Source organism: Lithobates pipiens, unplaced genomic scaffold (assembly GCF_037356315.1).
Source record: "Lithobates pipiens isolate NorthernLeopardFrog02 unplaced genomic scaffold, aLitPip1_a1.2 Scaffold_16, whole genome shotgun sequence".
NCBI lineage: Eukaryota > Metazoa > Chordata > Amphibia > Anura > Ranidae > Lithobates > Lithobates pipiens.
The window spans coordinates 118,797,292-118,813,741 of record NW_027507748.1 but is presented as its reverse complement, the minus strand read 5'-3'; the positions used below and the strand labels follow the sequence as shown (position 1 = coordinate 118,813,741).

At 40.9% G+C, this 16,450-nt stretch overlaps 1 protein-coding gene across 4 annotated transcripts in view; it reads right to left on the bottom strand.

Annotated features, from left to right (window-relative positions):
- The window catches only part of GIT1 (GIT ArfGAP 1), a 232,310-nt gene that overhangs the window by 77,992 nt on the left and 137,868 nt on the right, over positions 1 to 16,450 (bottom strand). For 3 of the 4 annotated variants that reach the window (XM_077480356.1, XM_077480354.1, XM_077480357.1), the window contains exon 9: positions 5,436 to 5,462. The exons of the other annotated variant lie outside the window; for it this stretch is intronic. In XM_077480356.1, the coding sequence (XP_077336482.1) occupies positions 5,436 to 5,462 (27 nt within the window). The remainder of the gene's footprint in view (positions 1 to 5,435; positions 5,463 to 16,450) is intronic. 4 annotated transcript variants of the gene reach the window in all.

Sequence of the window (16,450 nt, the reverse complement as noted above, 5' to 3'; positions counted from 1 at the left end):
GTCCTCTCCGCAAATCACTACAAAGTGAGGGAATCCTCTCAGACAGTTGTCACCAGAACGAGGGTCACCAGTGATAGACTTTTCCTTTATACTTGTTCTAAAAACAATTGAGAATTTTAGATTTTTCTTTAAGCTCTGGTGTTCAGGGTGAATCATCCCAATAGGGACACACAGGCAGCAATAAAAGACTGTCAGGGATTCTAAACCATCAGTAGTCTGTCCAAAAGGAAACAATGGCTTTAGGTACACTATAAAGTGTTTTTGTTGGCTATTGCAAGCAAATAGATGCCTTTTTTGCTTCTGCAATGTGCACTAAGGTAATCATGAGAGCCCATGCACACAATATGCACTGGGTAAGGCTGCCCAGCACAGCTGAATGCAGACAATGCAATCTATCTTGAGTTCTATGTGTTGAGTTCATACCACTGCAGCTAGGACTTGCTGCATCACAACAGGCTGGGGGCATATTAATGAAGAATATGTCATTTTGTGACATCTCCATAATGTTGGAAAAAATAGTAAACAATGAAATTTGTCATTACAATGCATTGGCACTGCTTCCGTCACAGTGTCCTAAACGGATCATGTTCTAGTGGTGTGCCATTACAGCAATAATGAATAATTATCTCACCATCACCCTCAGTAAAAGAATCATCCAGATATAGCCACTTAAGAAAATATAAAGCGCATACTGGCTGGTTTGTACTGGCAACAAAAACACTTTGATTCCCAAGATCTACAGTTTCTAAATTTCATGCAGAACAACAAAAGAACAGAGGACATAAGAAATAATCAATCAATTTGACCATTTATACAAAAAAAAGAAGGAAATAGCCAAGTTGTGTTTGCAAGCAGTCATGAAATACGTTTCTGCAACTTGAATGAACTCTGAAAGCATTTCTGTAAAATTAAATATTAAGTTAAAATTTTAATTTCCTATACGATATCCACACTGACAATTCTAGATACCTTACTTTGACCTGTCTGTATAACAAGGCTGTAAAACTTTCAGTGTTGCATGCCTTTCAATGGAATTCAATGTCTGCGTGTCCCTGTGCATCTCGCATTTGCAGGGTTCCCATTCTAATAATGCAGCTTGTATAAACAGTTAGTCATCGGCACAAGTCACTTTCACAAATATGCTATCCCTGACCACATCCCACAGTCATAATGAATCCATCCAGCGCTATACTTCTCCCTAGGCAGCATTATTGAGGCTGTCGGCAATGTGGGAGAGGGCGAAAAAAATTAAGTAGAAACTAAAAAGGCAAAATTAAAAGGGAGGGTTATAACCTCTGTAAGGTTTATTTTTGCCACCTGTGCCCCATTAGGGAGCTTCCTCTTCACTTCCTGTTCCATACGCAACAGAAAGTGAGAGAAAGTCCCTCTAAAGTGAGGAAATCCCTGGCTGTCACCAAGTTCATCAGAACTAGCATCCCCATTTGAACGTATCCCCCAACTATTTCTGGGGACAACCCCAAATTTGGGATTTTCTTTAACATTCACTTTCGGTGATAATTGTAAACAGACTAATAGAGAGGGTGAATCTCCCTATCACAGACAGCAATAAAAATCTATTTAAAACTAAAAAAGTTTTGCCTTTAGTTAAACTTTAAGAATGTTTATTTAAAATAAATGTGAGGGAATGTACTGTACATAAAAAAAAAAAATATATATATATATATATATATATATATATATTTAGTATTACGTCCCCTTCCAGGTTTTTACGTTTTTTGTAAAAGCTCAAAAACTAAGACTCAATCTTACATAATTATAATTTAGGATGATACAATGACAGGTTTTGTAATGGTGAAAACGATTTACAAAACCTTACAAGGTGTATACCAGTGAACTTTTTTTTTTTTTTCCTGGCTCTCAATAGCTGAATGTTGAAAAAAGCATTGAAATGCTTCTGGGGATACCCAGGGCTTTTGATTTCAATCCAGCAGGGAACCAAGACTACACTAGTTAAAACCACCTTGCCAATTCTCCAACGTGCGATTGCACACATCATATATTCTCACCTCCACCCAGAGTAGGATCCCTGTTGTAACAAAGTTGAATATCAGGGCTTAATTGTACCAGCCTGTTTTTTTTTGCCAATAAGCTATCATTCCATACACGTGTGTGTGTGTGTGTGTGTGTGTGTGTGTGTGTGTGTGTGTGTGTGTGTATATATCTATATCACACACACCTATTATGGAAAAGATCTCTCATCATTGCAACCACTTATCTACATCTGATTGGCCTCTTTAGTCTACAAACACTTAAGCACAGACATAAAATGTTAATTAGAGGACTACAAATATTCCCCCCCCCCTTCCCATTAAATATGTGCAGACTTGAACATTGGCATCATTCAAGCATGCTTGTTTATGTGTTAAACAGACACACCCTGTACCTGCTTTCAACATAGTAAGATAAAGAAATTCCAACAAGGCCAATCAACTGTCCCCTAGGAATGAGCAGCCAGTGGCGTCTTTTCTGATCACATGTAGCCACAGTTGTAACAACTGCTGTCTGATCCAGCCGACGTTGCTCACAAGTTCCTTAAAGTGGAAGTAAACTCCCCTATCGTTTTCAGCCAAGGAAGCTGCCATCTTTGCCTCTGTTTAACCTTCAACTGCTATGGTGCTGCACATGCGATTCGTTATGACACCAGCCATTGGATGGTTTGATAGTTTGGCTGAGAGCACAGCCAATGTGCAGTTAGCATTCCTGGCATGCCTTTTTTTTAACTGTTTAAATCGATGGGTTTACTTCCACTTTAAAGGTGAAGCTGTGTTCATTGTAGCCTGACACCATACAAGTACAGCAGGTTTTTAGAGAAGCCTTCGGAAATGGCTACATACCTTGGAAGAGAAGAGAATCACAAAACACCGAATCTGCTAACTAAGATATACAGCATCTCACAAAGGTGAGTACACCCTCACATTTTTGTAAATATTTTATTATATCTTTTCATGTGACAACACTGAAAAAAAAAAAAAAAAAAAAAGACACTTTGCTACAATGTAAAGTAGTGAGTGTACAGCTTGTATAACAGTGTAAATTTGCTGTCCCCTCAAAATAACAACACACAGCCATTAATGTCTAAACCGCTGGCAACAAACGTGAGTACACCCCTAAGTGAAAATGTCCAAATTGGGCCCAATTAGCCATTTTCCCTCCCCAATGTCATGTGGCTTGTTCATGTTACAAGGTCTCAAGTGTGACTGGGAAGCAGGTGTGTTAAATTTGGTGTTATTACTCTCATACTGGTCACTGCACGTTCCATACGGCACCTCGTGGCAAAGAGCTCTCAGAGGATCTGAAAAAAAAACTGTTGCTCTATATAAAGATGGCCTAGGCTATAAGAAGATTGCCCAGACCCTGAAACTGACTACAGTGGGTTGACAGGTTCCTCTCAGAAGAGGCCTTGCCATGGTCAACTAAAGAGGTCTGCATGGCTATCGTCCCAGAAGGAAGACTCTTCTAAAGATGATGCACAATAAAAGCCCACAAACAGTTTGCTCAAGATAAGCAGACTAAGGACATGGATTTTTGGAACCATGTCCTGTGGTCCGATGAGACCAAGATAAACTTATTTGGTTCAGATGGTGTCAAGCGTGTGTGGTGGCAACCAGGTAAGGAGTACAAAGACAAGTGTGTCTTGCCTACAGTCAAGCATGGTGGTAGGAGTGTCATGATCTGGGGCTGCATGAGTGCTGCCGGCACTGGGGAGCTACAATTCATTGAGAGAACCATGAATGCCAACATGTACTGTGACATACTGAAGCAGAGCATGATCCCCTTCCTTCGGAGACTGGGCTGCAGGGTAGTATTCTAACATAACGACCCCAAACACACCTTCAAGATGACCACTGCCTTGCGAAAGAAGCTGAAGGTAAAGGTGATGTACTGGCCAAGCATGTCTCCAGACCTAAACCCTATTGAGCATCTGTGGGGCATCCTCAAACGGAAGGTGGAGGAGCACAAGGTCTCTAACATCCACCAGCTCCGTGATGTCATCATGGAAGAGTGGAAGAGGACTGCAGTGGCAACCTGTGATGCTCTGGTTAACTCCATGCCCAAGAGGGTTAAGGCAGTGCTGGAAATTAATGGTGGCTACACAAAATATTGACACTTTGGGCCCAATTTGGACATTTTTGTACTCACTTTTGTTGCTAGCGGTGTAGACAAAATTGGCTGTGTGTTGAGTTATTTTGAGGGGACAGCAAATTTACACTGTTATACAAGCTATACACTCACTACTTGTAGTAAAAAGTGTAAATTATTCAGTGTTGTCACATGAAAAGATATAATAAAATATTTACAAACATATGAGGGGTGTACTCACTTTTGTGAGATACTGTAACTGTCCTTTGTGGCCAATTGTTCAGGCCTGACCAATGGCTTATATTTGACAATAATGTCAAGAAATGCATGCATAGGCACCTAGTGAGGGATGAGAAACAGGAGCTGGCAGACCTGCACTATCAGCCACAGAAGGCAGGCAGCTCAAATTTGAAAGCCCTGGTTTGGGCTACCCAGGCCACTGTTAGGGCTCATTCACATGGGCCACAGGCTCTATTGGTAGGCTTTTTTTTTTCAATCCAAATGGGGTCTTTACAAAGAACTCCCGTGCTGCAATTTTGGCAATGTAAGCAGAATCGGGTCGTAGCCATGCTTGCTTGTGGGCAGATGAGCAGTAAAGTGCATATTAGCTGCCTGTTTTTATCGTTCCCTGATCGCCTGTGTGAACATAGCCTAAGAGTTCTTAGACCTTGAATTTAGGCCCCTCTGTGTACTTACCATACATTAAAAAGGCAAAAGATTAGAATTTTCTTGAAAAGGTAACTCCAACAAGCAACATACAGTAAGATGACATTTTCTAACAAAATCCATACGTTTTTTAGATTCACCAGTGCTAGCTCTGTTATAAGGTTACAGGTGTTTCACGCATTCCACATGCAGGCAGTTCCACTTATGTCAAGTGGGATGCATCAGCAGCTGCACGGACAGAGCTGCTGCTCCCAATTTTTTTTATCAGTGTGGGTGTCCCCCCCCCCCAAACTCACACTGTATATTGGTGGATGCACAATCACACCAGCGAGGATGTCAAATTGTCCCAATTGACATGAATGGGACTGCCTTCATATAGAATGCATGGAACACATATGCATCCTGTGCTGGCCTGGAAACAGGTGTACACTTAAGAACGCCCATGTGAACAAGGCTCTTTTCTTACTGGGCTACTAATGCAGATCACAGAATTGCTATGTCTACCCTGGGCTCTCTTACGCCTGTAATCTTTATATAAAGTATTAATTTAGCGTTATACAAAGTAGGTACTCCACATGCAAACATGATTACAAATTTGAACTGTCTAAACCGTGGATAGAAGAACGAGAGTACTAGAGGTCATTGTCTGGAAAAAAAAGTCACAATACCTCTGAGGCACACCCCTTGGGCGAGTTCTGCATCCAATGCAGCACAAGGAAGAACAGGAGAAAGACATGAGGTTAGACAGCAAGGCACTGACAAAAATAAAGACAGAAAGAGAAATCATCCCAGTTATGCAAAGGGCCATGATTATACAAACGTAATAAACTATTTCAAATGTTATATACTATAGATGTCATATATTTACAGGGTTGAAAACAGTAAAATGTGTTTTGCAAATGTGCACGCAATCAATACAACAGCCTAGAGGCTATCTAGTGCAGTCTGCATCACCATCTGAGTCGCACAGCAGTAATCATACACAGAGCTTGTTACCAATAAAGCAAATGAACCAGTAACTGTTCCAACTGCAATGCAGAGAGGCCTGACAACCAGCTGCTTTGACATGTTTTCTATTCATTCTCCAAAGTGTAACTAAATCCTCAACCCGATAAAAAAAAAAAAAAAAGAAAGATGAAAAAGTAGGATAATCGGGAAAGAGAAACAGGTGTAAATTTGGTAGTTCTTCTAGTAGTAGTAGTAGTAGTAGTAGTAGTAGTAGTAGTAGTACTAGTATTGCACCATGTTCGCTATCAATTAATGCAGCAAGTTTGGAGTTCAAGTGATACCCTTTATTGGCCAATGTGAGTTATTAAAGATTGAAGCATTAAGGTTGCCTTAGGCCTCATGCACATGAGACGCAGGTAAAAACTCAAAAAAAGCTGAAACGCGCGTTTTGCCGCGTTTGCATGCCACGTTTGCGTTTATAAGCGTTTATAAAAGATAACATCATGTAGACCCTCCCCAAGCTCTCAAAGCATATTTTTTTTTAACTATTTCTGCTATTTTGATGAGAGTGAGCAGCATCAGCATAGAGAGCAGTTGTACACTTGCATTTGCCTCTCTTTCTGTGGTATATATTTTGAAATGGATCCCATATTGAATATATGTCAGGAAATGCTCCTGATGTTGCTCTTGATGAGACAGCAACGTCGTTGCAAATTTCGTGAGAGGTCCAGAGTCAGAGCTCGTCGATATTGGACCCATCCGTTGATGGGACAGCGAATGTCTGTTGGATATTTCACAAACACGTATGTGCAGCTGCGTACCTACCCAGACAAGTTTTTTAATTTTAGCCGGATGTCCATTGTCACATTTGATCTGCTCTTAGAAAAAGTACGACCTGGTCTGACATTCATGGACACCAATATGAGAAACAGTGTGTCACCAGAGGAACGTCTGTTGGTAACGATCAGGTATGTGTATATATTTATAAAATATATTTATCTATAGATGTACAGATTCATTTTTTTCTCTGTCCTTTATTTAAAAAAAAATAATGTCTATTTAAAGCAAATTATCCAATTTTTTTAAATATCTAAAATTTTCTTGTGGCAATTTTTAAAATGTTTTCATTATTTCTAATATAAAACAATATTAAAATTGTTATTTTTTTTTTTAATCTTAATATATTTTTTTATTCATTTTTTCTAGTTTCAAATTGTTTTATTTAAAAGAAAATCTATGTTAATTAGATTTTTTATAATTGTATTAAATTTATTTGGCCAATTTTTTAATATATTTTTATCGTGAAATATGTATTGATTAATATATTTCAATTCTTTGCTGCTGTATATGGTAGTATAATATTTTTTAATGCCTTATTAAAATATCCAGAATCCTAACCCTAACCATTCATCCTAACCCTAACCACTAACCCTACCCCTAAACAATAACCCTAACACTAACTCCTAACCCCTAACACTAACCCTACCCTTAACCCTAACAGCTAACCCTATCCCTTACACTAACCCTAAACAACCCTAACCCTAATCCTAATCCAACCCTTAATCCTAAACAATAACCCTAACGGATAGCCACTTACCATAACACCCAACCCTAATGACCAAATTACATTGCCGCAGATGGTCACAGCTGACTTTGAGGCCATGTATCTCTGATGCAGAAAAGTGCATGACATTTTGCGACCCGACTTTGGGGCCGCCTATCTCGGGGTCACTTGGTGATAGGAACCTCAAATATGTTGTAGTGCTAGTTCCACAGTGTCTGCATACCGAATTTGGGGTTCCTGGCAATAAGTGGCCCCAAGATATGGGCCCCCAAAGTTGGGTCGCAAAATGTCATTCTCAGATCATATTTCTGAGTTTTCAGGTCCAAAAAATTGGGTTCCTTTAAAAACGCTTATAAACGCAAACGCGGCTAAACGTGGGTGCCACGTTTAGCCATGTTTTGCGTCTGAAACGTGGAAATTTTTGCGTCTGAACCCATTTTATTGCTTCTGGAAAAACGAGGTTAAACGCAACTGCATAAAAATGGCAAAAAACGAGACTGTGTGCATGGACACATAGGATAACATTGAATGCATCTGAACACACGTTTAACAGCGTCTCGTGTGCATGAGGCCTTAGACCTCTTCTTCAAGCTGAGGAAGAGCTCTAAGGAAGCTGAAAGTTTGCATCTTTAATCAAGTTAGCCAATAAAATGTATTACTTATGCTCCAAACTTGCTGCAATTTTTGTAAGAACACTAAAAAGGATTTTTCACTTTAAAAGAACCTGATACCACTCCGTATAGCTGCAGATTCTGTGTGATATGAAGAGATGTCCCCCGCCCAATAATGCCCAATTTCCTCAGTCCCAGATGCCTTGTTATTTTATGTGTAGTGTTGGATCTAATTAACAAGAAATGTAAGACAAAATGGGATGAGAGAATGTGGAAGGTGAGGATACACATCTTAGCTTGGAGGAGGGGATGCCACTAACATTTATATTAAAACAGGTAATGGCCTAAAGTGTATATCACGGCAAAAGTGTATTTTCCAGTTCTGGATAGTGTGGGGAAGGGTTAGAAACCCTGTCATTTTTCTACTACTATCAAGGGCTTCATTAGAGAAATTTACCCCCACTTCCTGTCCTAACAATAGTTACAAACAGAAAGCAGGAAGAACTCTCTACAGCAACACAAATTCTTGTCTGCTAAACACTTGTCAGAAAGTTAGGCCCTTTCACACGGGTGCCTCTGCTAAGCGGATTCCGCTTGCTCAGCGGGGGATCTCTGTGCTGATCGCCGCTGAGCAGGTGGATGACAGGTCTGATCTCCTCTATGGGGCAATCAGATGGAAAATTAGTGCCTGTACTTATCCATTCGATCAACGAATGGGGAACAGGACCACCATCTGTCTGCTTTTGGAGGACAGAATTGGATCGGATGGCGGTGGGTGTCAGCGGACATGCGTCTGCTGACATTCGCGGCTCCATAGAAGAGACTGGAGGGTCCAATCAGATCCACCTGACACTGGGATCCGATCAGACAGCCCGTGTGAAAAAGGCCTGAAACTAACAGAGCCCCAGATAGCAAAAAATAAATTAAAAAAACTCGACATGGGATTTAATCCTTTCCCATGCTAGACAAATACGTTAAAACTAAAACATTTTTGTAAATTTACTTTTATGGGACCGTAGGAAGCCAAGCTGCTAGTTGTAAAATCATTGGGTTCTTTACTATAACAAACTGTTACTCCCCAAGATGGTCTAAAAATGATTCAAATAAAACTCATTGACACGAAAAGAAAATGCAAGCACCTTTCCATGGAAAACCAGAACGTTGGACTCCTGAGGTTTAGAACTTCTAAATCTCATCTATCACCCTTACTTTACTGTTGCTTACACTTGCTTTGAGCTCATAAAGCATGTTATCACTATGACAATGGTCAGGTGTAATATGATCTAAAAAAAGTTAAATTGTTTTCAATTTTTTTTTTTTTTTATAACAGACTATGGGGTTGATTTACTAAAACTGGAGGGTGCAAAATCTGGTGCAGCTCTTATGCTTAATTGAAAAGTTAGAAGCCGATTGGCTACCATGCACAGCTGCACCAGATTTTGCATGCTCCAGTTCTGGGGGGAAAAAAAAAGTTCCCTTTCATCAGATACTTCTACCTGCCTGGCAGCACTTTTTTTGCAAGTGTACACCAAGCCACAAAAACGCAGCTTAGAGTCTCAACACAATTCTGTGCCAGGGCAAAATAGTGGCACATCAGACCAGCTCAGGTAATCAAGATGCTAAGCATATTTGTGCATTATAGCAAAAATGTGTGAAAAGTTCTTGGGGGGGGGGGTCAAAAATGCCTGTCCATTTAACTTCACTTTCATGGTCCCGATGGCAAATCGAGACACTTTTTGAATGCAATGGATGTGACTCACGGCCACCAACTGTGCAACTCGACCCACCATCCCTCAAAAAACTATAGCTTATGCAGTTCGAGCAGGTAGCAGAACAGATGTATTGCTGATTATTAAGTGTAGGTAATCCTTAACATGAACTTAACTTATTTGCTCCCTTTTGGTCGGCAAAATAACCTATTAAAAGTGTTTTTTTTGTAATAGCTGTTCAAAAAAGTCAAACTTTTTTTGCCAGAAATCTTGTGAGTGGATAACTTTCTTTGCTCTCTACCTGGCACAATAAGGCTGACCATAGAGGGATCATATTCTGCCAGAAAGTTTAATGAAAAAGCAAAAGCAAACAGATTCCTCCATCCACACAATTGAGGTGGATAGAATACCTACCCCCCGACACTGTATTCAGACAGCGGGGACTCTGTGTTGTCAGAATACAATGATCATTGGCTGCAGTCATTGATCGAGAAGTAATTTGCAACAAGTCCATTCAACAGAAGTCGATCGTTCAACTGACTTCTGTCAGATGAGAGAGGCCACGTACCCTGAACTGGCTGAATTCCGATCCATCTATGGCCAGCTTAAGGGGTTACAGAGATTAAGAAGAGGGTGCTCTTTGTAAGGCACCAGAAATAAAACAGTTATTGCTTTAGATTCCAGAGCCGAAAATACACTGTGTTGTCAGGTCAAAGAAGAAGGTACAAACATGCAATATTTACAGCACTAGGTATTTTTCTGCTCTTGCAGCATGTTTAAAATAATATAACTAGGGAAAATGTGCATGTTTTGCAGAGGTACAAAAAAAATGTATTTTCCCTTGACATATGCTTTAACAAAGACCCAACTAATTATTTCACATGTGATTCTATGAAAAGAACACAAAGATTTAATAGAGTTTTCATTTTAAAATCAGCATTCGGAAACAGTGGTACAATGCAAGATATTTAGTGCAGCACTGCATAATGCTGAAAATCATCTACATTAAAATGAAACTAATGCTGACATCTTATTATTTAGGAAATGAACAAAACAAAATATAATTTATTAAATAATCCTGATCCAATAAGAAAGAGAGTATTAACTAATATAAACTACCACTCTTCCAGCAACTCATATTAGCCTTCTGTTCAAATGCTATGACCAATGTAAAAGAAAAACACTTAATAGGTAAAATAGACTGCAATTTCTAGATTTCACCACAAGGGGGAGACCTTGCTCAGCAATAGTTACAATGGCTTATAACAAAGGCTGTCATGCTAAAGCAATGAAGCTGTCACTTCTGCGAAGCACATACAAAAAGGAACAGTAATAAAACGGAATGGTTGGACAAGGTGAGGTAGTTTAATTGCATGCTGCAAGTTCCAATCTAGGACATAACCATGAACAATATGGTAATTTACTCTCATTTCACAGGCACAGAAATATCAAAGGGGTTCTGTTTAGTTCTAAAAGTCAGCTGATGTTTAGCTATTTCACTGCATGGTAGGAAAGGTTTTTGCTGTTATGGGCGACATTTGCTTCACTTTAATTTTATTAAAGAGTACCGTATCTAAAAAACAAAAAAATATATGATATACTGAAGTCTACCAGTCTTTAGATGTGGTTATTGCATTGGTTTTCTATTTCCCTTTATTTTCACTTGGTGATCCTGCCAGCAACACACTTTCTGTCCTAACGCTCACTCACCATACTGAATCTATTGAGGAGCAACACTGTCACCAGATGACAAGACACCACCACCTCTCATCTCCATAGCAAGGGGAGAAAGCATTTTATAGTCCCCAGAGGCAGTGGGATACAATGTAAAGCCCCTTTCACACTGGCGGACTGATTGTGTCCACCTGTCAGTTTTTAAGGTGGACCACATCGGACCATCCATTGCTCTCTATGGAGCGCCAGATGTCAGCAGACGTGCTCACCGACACCTGCTGTCATCCGGTCCTGCCCGCTAAAAACAGACAGATGGGGATCTGCTCCCAATTCATCCGGTGGATTGGATCAGACGACAATCAGTTGGAAACAGGCAGTCCATTTCCATCCAACAGCCCATAAAGGACAGAGGGCTGTGTCCGTGTCTGCTCTGCATCAGCAGATCGGACACGGGCCTGTTGTCTGCCTGTTCAGCGAGGATCAGTGGAGTAAACCCTGCTGAGCGGGTGGATCCGCTGGAAGACTCTGCTAGGTTGAAAGTGGCCTAATAAGAATACAGCACCAAAAGTTATCAGCTCACAAGTTTACAGTAAATAAATAAAAAGCTTTCTATAGTATACAGCTATGCTTTATAGATTATGGTATATGCAAAATCTAATATAATACAATATTTTTACTAGACCATAAGGGCTCAAGTAAGAGTTTATTGTTCGGGTTTACATACACTTTATCAAATAAAAAAATACTCCAAAATTCTTCTGGTGTATGGCCATTTCAAACGATGCCCTAGTATATGTGTGTGTACGCGCATGTATGCATGTAAGATAGGGGGTTTTAGGAGATAGGGGATGCAACGTGCACCCAATTTCAAAGTAAGAGCATCCTGGAAAAAATGGTCAGTGGCTGACCAACCAATTTATCAGCACTGTGTAAGATCAGTGTCGTGTAGGGGCAAGCCTAAATCTATGCAAATACCCAATTTCAGATGTTTGCAGATGATATTTGCATAGGTTTCTCCAAAGGTTGCCACAATGCTACGAAGAGGATTCTTATAAAGTTGCAGCTTCGACCCTTCACTTATGGTGCATACTACACAGCTACACTCTTAGTTATGTAACTCTTGGGCAGTAAAGGCAAAGTTTTCCCTGTCTGGCAAACTGTGGAATAAGAATTAATCCCTATGAGGGATCTAAATATCTCCAAGATGCTTGCATAGAGATGTCTAGAGCCTTTAAAAAATTAAAGCTGAACTCCAAAATCAAGCCTCATTTTCTGTAATGGCTCTGTGTCTTCATGTGCACAATCCAACACCACAAACGTTTTTTTTTTTTTTTTTATTTCATTTAAATCTTACTTTCTCTGCAATCCTAGTTTTTGTTGTTAGTGACATAATTGCCCAGATTCTTAGTGTTGCCGGGACGCCTGAAGGAGGATCCAAAATGCTCTGCCGATAATACCCAGCCCACTAAAGGTAGTGCGATGTAAACACACGGTACAAGGAGGAGGAAAGATGACCGATAGCTGCTTCCCAAGGGAAGAACAGCGACAACTCATCATGCAAACCAAAAACAGACCTGCGCAGGCTGGACAAGGGACATGCTTAACCACTTCAATACAGGGCACTTTCACCCCCTTCCTTCCCAGCCCAATTTTCAGCTTTCAGCGCTCTAGCGCTTTCAGTGACAATTGCGCGGTCATGCTACACTGTACCCAAATGAAATTGTTATCATTTTGTTCGCACAAATAGAGCTTTATTTTGGTGTTATTTATTCACGACTCCGTTTTTTTTTTTTTTGCGATATAAGCGCAAAAATAGCGGAAATTTGGAAAAAAAACAATATTTTCTTTTTTCTATTTGAAAAGAAATCCAATAAAATCAAATTTTGTCATAAATTTAAGCCAAAATGTATTCTGCTACATGTTTTTGGTAAAAAAAAATCCGTTAAGTGTATAATAATTGGTTTGTGTGATCACGGACATATGTACGCAAATGATCATGTACATATGTGTGCAGGTGATCACGTACATATGTGTGCAGATAATCATTGGGACATGTGATTTTAGTGGGACATATGTGGGGGACATGTTTTTATTATTAGGGACATGTGTTTTTATTATTTGGGGACATGTGTTTTTATTATTTGGGGACATGTATGTTTTGGGGACATGTGTGTTTTGGGGACATGTGTGGGGACTGTGTGGTGTGTTATGTGTTGACACTACACTGATGATCAGTGAGTAAAAAGCTGTAAAAAGCAGCCCATACTCACTGATCATCAGCCGGCTGCAGCGTTCTGCTCTCCTCTCCTCAGCGGTGACTTCCGTGTGAGGAGAGGAGAGCCGATTGCCTAGCAACCGGCTGTTTGTTTACATCACATGACGGCCGTGATTGGACACGGCCGTCATGTGATCAGGAGGGCCAATCACAGAGCCCTCCTGCCGATCTGAGATGTGCCGTGTCCGGGTGACACGAGCACATCGGGATCGCGCCGCTGCGCGAGCGCGCGCGCGCGCGATCCCGCTATTCCTGAAGGACGTTCCTGAACGGCCTGTCAGGAATAGACGGCTCCCACCCGGCCGTTTATATGCATTGGCCGGGTGGGAAGTGGTTAAAGCACAAGATTGCTGCCAAAGCTGCTCATTATAACAAAGACAACTTACTATGCAAAAGAAAGCCACAGTTGCATCATTGTATAGCAGTTCAGCTTTAAATAGATCTAGTCCCCGATGCCTAAAAAGTGCAGACGTATCTTTCAGGATTGCGGTTTGCAGTTTCTCCCCGTTAGGAGAAGTGTCCTCCTGAGTAATACTGCACCCTTGATTGACAATGTGTTGTGTGGCTCTCTCTGATGTCACTAGGAAGACCTCTTAAAAGAGGGGCTTAAAAAATCATATCCATTCTGAGCAGAATTTTGCTTAAGTATCTTGTGCTGTTTCTTAGAAATAAGAAACTATATCTTTTATTATCTTCTTTTGTGCAACTATTACATATCACTGCAGTAGTGCTGATCTTTGTATAGCTTGGCTAAATTTACTCAGCTAGAACTCCCCACATGGTGTGCCCTGACAGTCCAACAGTGGAGCAAAAACAGGATGCAGATATGACTGTCACTTCCTGGTCACAGCATATATCAAGAAGAGTCATCACCCTCCGCTGGAAAGTAGAGAAAAACCAACACAGCACACACCAGAAATATTTCAGGCAGGAATATATAGGATGAGATATGGGCCCCGAATATCTTCTGAGCAAGTACAAATCTAGACTTAAAGAGCGGCTCCAGTCTCCTCCCCAAAAAAGTTAGCAGCTACAAATATTTTACCTGGTGACTTTTAATATGAGGTCACTTACCTGTCCAGGGGTCCAGTGATGCCCTCACCCGAGCCAATTCTTTAATTGGCTTTGGGTGCAGGAGCCAGCATCTTAGGTAGGGGAAACCGGAAGTGAAGCATTCTGGCTTCCTACTGCTCATGCGCAACCTGCTCTGTGCTTTATGAATAATCCTGCAGTCGTCTGGGACCTGTGTGTGTCCCACAAGAGTGCAGGGGGAAGGAGCGGGTGGCCGACCATCCTCACAGATCACTCTGATGATCTGACCTGGAAATGGGTACCTGTCAAAACCAGGGACCCTCAGGGGGGGATGCAAATAGATGGAGCTTCCCCTTTTCGGTGAAGTTCTGCTTTAACGCTAAAAAAACTGGGGCTGAAGCAACCAACAGAGGAAAAAAGCATCTGTAAGCCCTGGATTAAATTGGTGTGTTTTGATGTGTCAAATTGCATGTCAAATTGGTGGAAAATGGCAGCAATGGCACCAACCTAATTAGTGTGACATTGCCTTCGCGGCGCCGCACAGATTTCAAAAAGTAGTTTCTGTACTAGCATTTGAGATTTCGTGGTGCGATTTCCATAGACATCTGTGCAGAAACCTGCACAGATGTTTGTGAAATCCTCTCCGAAATTGGAACTGACATGCGGGAGTGAAATCGTGCGAGTTCAGCTGAACTCACACAGCTTCATTCCTACAGCTCAGCGTGAACCAAGGCTAATAGACAGCAGCTTGATTTCACCTCAACGTAAAGCGTTGTTATATATTGCAACTTACCAGTGCTTCAACCTTTTTTTTTCAGGCATTTTCCCTATGTTTTCATCTGCCGATCCTGCATTTAACATACTTCCAGTCTTTTTAGGGGGGGTTTACTAAAACTGGTGCACACAGAATCTGGTGCAGCTTCTAACATCAGCTTCTTCAATTTAGCTTTGACAATAAAACCTGGAAGCTGATTGATTACTAAGCACAGCTACACCACATTCTGAGTGCACCAGTTTTAGTGAATCTCCAACTTTGTGTCTACACTCCACTGTATCTAGTAAGGCAGCCATGGTTATTGCACAGGCTGGATTTCAAACAAATCTGCCTTTGTTCATTCCTAGTACATAATGGATTGATGGATCTAGTAGTTTATACAAGGTAGACAAGGTTTGCAGTTCCTTTTTGACTTACATGAAGTGACCAGGACACTGCATTTCTGGCAAGAAAGTATTTCATGTAATTGATGAAACTGTTCTTAGCTTGCAAAATTAAAACAAAGGCAGTCACCACATAAGGACTGGTATGTTTCAATGTATTATGCTTCTGTTTTTAGGTTTAGATATGTTTAAAAAAAAATATGTTTTTGAACTTCTCTTAGGCAGGGGAAAACAACTTCCAGTTGTGAAATTTCAAGTAACAATGAGTATTGCAAGAATATGACAGCCACAGCCATTACTCCCAGAGTCAGAAGCATGATGGCATTTGTACTTTTGCCACAGTGGAGTGCCAAGGTAGCCTGTCTCCGTTCTAAGGTGTCAGTATTGTTAAAGAGGGAGTCCACTGGAAAAAAAAAAAATATTAAAAGCCAGCAGCTATAAATACTACAGCTGCTGACTTTTAATAAATGGACACTCACCTGTCCCAGGGTCCAGCGATGTCGGCAGCAGAGGCCGATCGATCGCTCGGCTCCATTCTCGGTGAGGGAATCAGGAAGTGAAGCATTGCGGCTTCACTTCCCGGTTCCCTACTGTGCATGCGCGAGTCACGCAGCACAATGGGAATGGTCCGCACTGTCTCTGGGACCCGTGCGTCATGTGTGTCCCAGCAAACAACGCGCCGGGACAGGAAGAAGCATAGACTCCCGTGGGA